The sequence below is a fragment of the Manacus vitellinus genome, unplaced genomic scaffold (genome assembly GCF_001715985.3).
Source record: "Manacus vitellinus isolate BGI_N305 unplaced genomic scaffold, ASM171598v3 scaffold_38_pilon, whole genome shotgun sequence".
Lineage (NCBI taxonomy): Eukaryota > Metazoa > Chordata > Aves > Passeriformes > Pipridae > Manacus > Manacus vitellinus.
The window spans coordinates 5951715-5956368 of record NW_021940526.1 but is presented as its reverse complement, the minus strand read 5'-3'; the positions used below and the strand labels follow the sequence as shown (position 1 = coordinate 5956368).

At 45.5% G+C, this 4654-nt stretch overlaps 1 protein-coding gene across 1 annotated transcript in view; it reads left to right on the top strand.

Annotated features, from left to right (window-relative positions):
* Positions 1–469: 469 nt before the first annotated feature.
* Positions 470–4654, top strand: part of CCDC85A (coiled-coil domain containing 85A) — a gene marked incomplete at its 5' end in the record, with an annotated part of 61325 nt that continues 57140 nt past the window's right edge. The window contains one exon of the mRNA XM_029961642.1: positions 470–625. Within this exon, the coding sequence (XP_029817502.1) occupies positions 470–625 (156 nt within the window). The remainder of the gene's footprint in view (positions 626–4654) is intronic.

Genomic DNA, 4654 nt, shown 5'->3' with positions numbered 1-4654 from the left:
AAATTCTAGGGGCAATTTCTAGGAGCAACAGCTTTTCTTGTTTTTCTCATCAAAAATAATCTGTGAATAATAATTAAAAAAAAATTACAAAAGGGGTCTTCTCCTCTGTGTTGCCTTCACTGGGCACTTCCCCTGAGAACCAAAGAACATTTTGGATAAGCCCAAAGGGCTCTGAGTTCCAGCTTCTTCCTCTGTGTTATTAACTCGTTGCACCAGGTCGCTGTGAGGAACTGCCAGTGAACTGGAGGCCCAGGGTTTGTTCAGATGTGTGATCTGTACTCTAAAAAATATTGCACTGGTTTTTAAACTGCTGTGGCAGCACAGGGAATACATTCCATAGGAAGTACCATGTTCTGTTTTCTACTGAAGGACCAGTGCTTGGCTGGAAAGAATGGTTTTCTTGGTGTTTTTAAGTGAGTCTAGGGAAATCTTCAAAAGAATCTGATTTTGCTTCTCTGTAAATAGGTAATCCCAGCAGAGATGGGAACACCTCAGAACAGGAAGTTTGGATACTTTGGAAATCCCTGGAGTTGTTTCCCACTGTGGAAGTTGTCGGTGTGAAGCTGCAAGGGACAGGGAGAAATCAGCTGCAGTGCCAGACCACTGGTGTCTCTGTGGTAAAGGGGTAAGTGGTGGATAAATAACCCATGATTCCACAACAGCCCACCTTACTGCAGGCAAAACCTGAATTTTGGGGAGATTTGTTGAGACTGCAGAGTCTATTTACAAAATCCTGCCCTGCCAAGGAAGGAGGTGGATATAAAAGGCCATTATGGAGCCGTGGGAAAGCCAGGATGAGTGAGTGGGTGACTGATTTAAATATTTTGGATAAACTGAGATGATTCTAAATGAAAAACAGAGTTACAAACCATTGGAGATCTGTCCCATGTACTCTTGTTGTAGATTAGTTTTATTTAAGCACACATATCTTTATAAAAAATGCAATGAGCAATCTCTTTTTCGTAAAAAGGGTTTATTAACAAATATCAATAATGCCACTGAAGAGGCAGATTCAGCAGTCTTTTCACAGAAAAAAAATCTCATAGGTTCAGGGAAATGATAGAAGAGTGTGGAGGCTTGGATGAAGAAGAGTCCTAGGGAGGAGTCCAGAAGCTCATGGGAAGTGTCCAGCATCCATCAGGGAGAGGCGTTTCCCTGTGCTGCTGCTTGCAGGCAGTGGTGCCTTTCTTCCTGGCATGGTATTGCTTAACTTCCAAACCTTTTAAATTCTTTGCCGAGGATTTATCCTGCCTTAATCTCGTTCCAATGCTTGTGCTTCCTAAGTATGTTGTAAATGCTTCAAGCTCTGTTGGTGTTTTAGGGGAGGACAGAAGTCTCCAGCTTCTGGGAGTAATCTGTGACTTGGGGATCCCAGGTTTGTCCTGGAGGAGGGACATACAACTGTCTGAAGTTTTAAAAAGCCCAATGACTAATCCAAGATGAGCTTTTTTTTATCTCCTCTCCAGATTGTTAATTTGAAAACATTTTTTCTAGTTTTCCTTTACATTTTCTCAGGGTTGGAAATGCGTGGAATTTTTTTCTCTCTCCAAAGTGTTTGTGGGATAAGAAAACAGCCTGTTAGCTAGTTGGGTTTGTTCCAAGTTGTCTGTTTACTTACCTGTGCTCAAGTCAGGAGCAAAAGGTGAGGATTCTGTCTTTAAATGTTTTGGATACGAAGGTGTCTGCACTGAAGGATTTTGCTTCTGGCCAGCTTTAGCTGGATGGAATTATCCATAATATCCCTTGTGCACTGGAAGTATCAGTCTGTTAATTCTTCTATGTACTGACACTCTGTGAACACTGTGTGAGACTCCATTAGGAAAAGTCCAATATTGAATTGTAAAATATTCCTCTGTGAATGCATTGGTGTAATTTGTGCTGGGACAGCGACTGCAGGAGTGGCAGTCAGGGTTGGAAAATGAATCCTGTGATGGGGAAAGAGCTGGAGAACATTGCAGGGGAAGCTCTACCCCTTTCCCTGGGAAATCAGCACAACTGGGATTAGACAGCAGCCAGTGTGGGTGATGCTGTGTTGGGTGTCAGCTACGGACACACAAATGATGGGTAGAACATCTAGAAGCAACTGTAACTAAAATTACTTGAACTTTTCATTTTTAAACTCCTTCCACTTCCTTCCAATTTGGGAATGACATTTTTCAAGTCTGAACTCTTCTCAAAAGTATTTTTGGAAGGTCTGAACAAAAACAGTTTAGCCATCTTTGTGTAAAATGACTGCTAGGAAAGTACTCAGCTCTGACACATTTTTGGCAGGGAGCTATTGAACAGCTTTAGGGCCTTGTTGGAAGTGTCCAAAAGTGTTTTTCAAATCATCATATAACTATTATTGGTTATAATAATGCTTAGAGACCCCGCCCAGCCCTCAGAGACTTGTGAGCAAGGCAAGCAGCAGCGAAAAGCAAGTCCTCAAGGACGTGCAGGAGAACTGTCCAGCAACAACTGGTGCACATTTGCATGTCCGGGGTGAGCAGGACCCAGCAGTGACAACGTGACCCAGCAGTGACAACGTGACCCAGCAGTGACAACGTGACCCAGCAGTGACAATGTGACACAGCAGTGACAGTGTTACTGAGCTGGCAAACCAGCACACGTGCAAATGGAAGTGTTTGTTTTGGGGCAGTTGTTGTCCTCACCGCTGATGGTGACAGCCCAGGAGCTGGGAAGTACTTGGCATTTGAGCACTCAGGTGGACTGTCTAAAAGTAAAGTTTTAAGCTTGCCAGGAGCTGGGAATAATTACGTAGCACTTCCCACTCTCGTTTTGATCTCGTTACACAAGCGTGAGCGAATGTGAAATTAGATCCTCTCCTTATAGAAACGTTCCACATCAGTTCCACTTGATCCGTTCTTGGTTCCCTTATTGGAGCTCCGTTTGTCCCCGACTTCTGAAGTTTGGCTTTGTTAAACTGTTCCCAGTGGCCATACCTGATGAACTGCCCTTTCCTGCCGGTGCCTGTGCAGTAAAGCTGTGCCTCCCGAGGACACAAATGTGGAGGTGTTTCCCATTTGTGGAGCCGTTCATCTCACATCCGTGCTTTCCATGGCACGCCACGATCAAAGGCTATGAAATGCTGCTCTGGAGAAACACTGGTGGTGCTGAGGCAAATGGACACCTTTTCCTGAAGCATTTTGATTTAAAAGTTTCTGGTCAGTTTTCAGTTAATTGTTTATTTCATGGAAAGAAATTAATTACAACTTGTAAAAACCCAACATCATATGACCTTTCAACTGAATTAGAAGAAGAAAAGCCTTAATTTGTTGCTGCCTTTTCCCCTAGCTGTTCTTTTTTAGTTGCATTTAAATAGAATATATTTGGGTATGAAAGTTGACAGCTCCTTTTTCATGGCCTTTTACTGTATTTTTGCTGTGGCTGGTCAGATGCTTTTATCTAAAGCTTTGTTCTTTGCGGTGGAAAAAAATTCCAGCGGATTTAAGAGAGTGATAGAGTTTTCAGAGAAAATAGAATTGTCACACAGTACTTGGGGCTGGTCAGGAAATGGGATTTCATGCTGGCAAAGCTCCGCGCTTTGTTGGAGCTCTTGTTGGCAGTGGTGGGATTTGGGGTTCATCCCGCAGCTCAGCCAACATTCCCACCCTTCTGTGCTTCCTGCTGTGTCACAGGGACTCTTTGGAGTGGGTGTGGTGGGTCCTGAGTAGAGCCTGGACTTGTGGGAGCAGCTCAGGTGTGATTCCCACGCCAGGACTTTGGCAAGGGAAGAGCAGGGCTGCCCTGGCTGGGTCATCCTGGGACCCAGCTGGATGGAGCCATGGGAGGCTGGAGATACCTGGAGATGGATCAGCTGAAAGAACGTCTCTGAATGCTGTTTGGGTGGGGAAAAAGGCAAAGCATGGCCCACGATGGAAAGGAGCAGGAGAACTTCTGTTGTGATCGAGGGACAGCTGGCAGCTGAAGGAAAGGATTAGCAATAAGAACAAAGGAGCAGTGTTTGATTTAACCATTCTTTGGCAACTCTTAAATTGGACTAAGAGCAGAAAGTAATCCTTGGCTAGTCTGGTCCTGTAGCATTGGCTGGGAAGTGCTGGCTGGAACAGTGATGTGGGACAGGTAGGGCACAGGTTGTGCAGCTGCCTCTGCAGAGCCAGCCCTGCTCGTGGGGCTACAGCCTAGTGATCTGCCAGCGCTGGCATTAAGTACTTTAATTTTTCCTCTCAAGAATGAGACATCTTCTTTAATCCCGCGTACTTATAAAATTGCAAAGTCGGAGGTAGCAAGGGCCCATTAGGCGAGGCAGCTCCTGTGCCCTCAGGGGATTGTTCAGGGGAACTCGGTGATTGAGAAACGGGGATTCAACCAATTACTCACCTCGTAGTCTTGGTTCATCACTCCTGCCACTGAGATCCGTCGTGTCATCTTTCTTTGCGAGCAGCATGAACGGTTTATCAAATTTCATTCTCAAATCATCTGCAAGGCAGATTTATGCAGAGCCTTTGTATCTCTAAGCAAATTGGGGAACGTGAGTCTCTCGCTACCACGCGGCCGAGTATTCTTAAGGAAGGACTATTAATAGCCCAGTCCTAGTTCCCGCGGGGGGCTCATCTCATGGCATGCGACCTCCATCTGGAGCGGGGAGCGCGCCGAGGAGCGGTGCGGGGCTGGGAGTGCCGAGGCGGTGCCG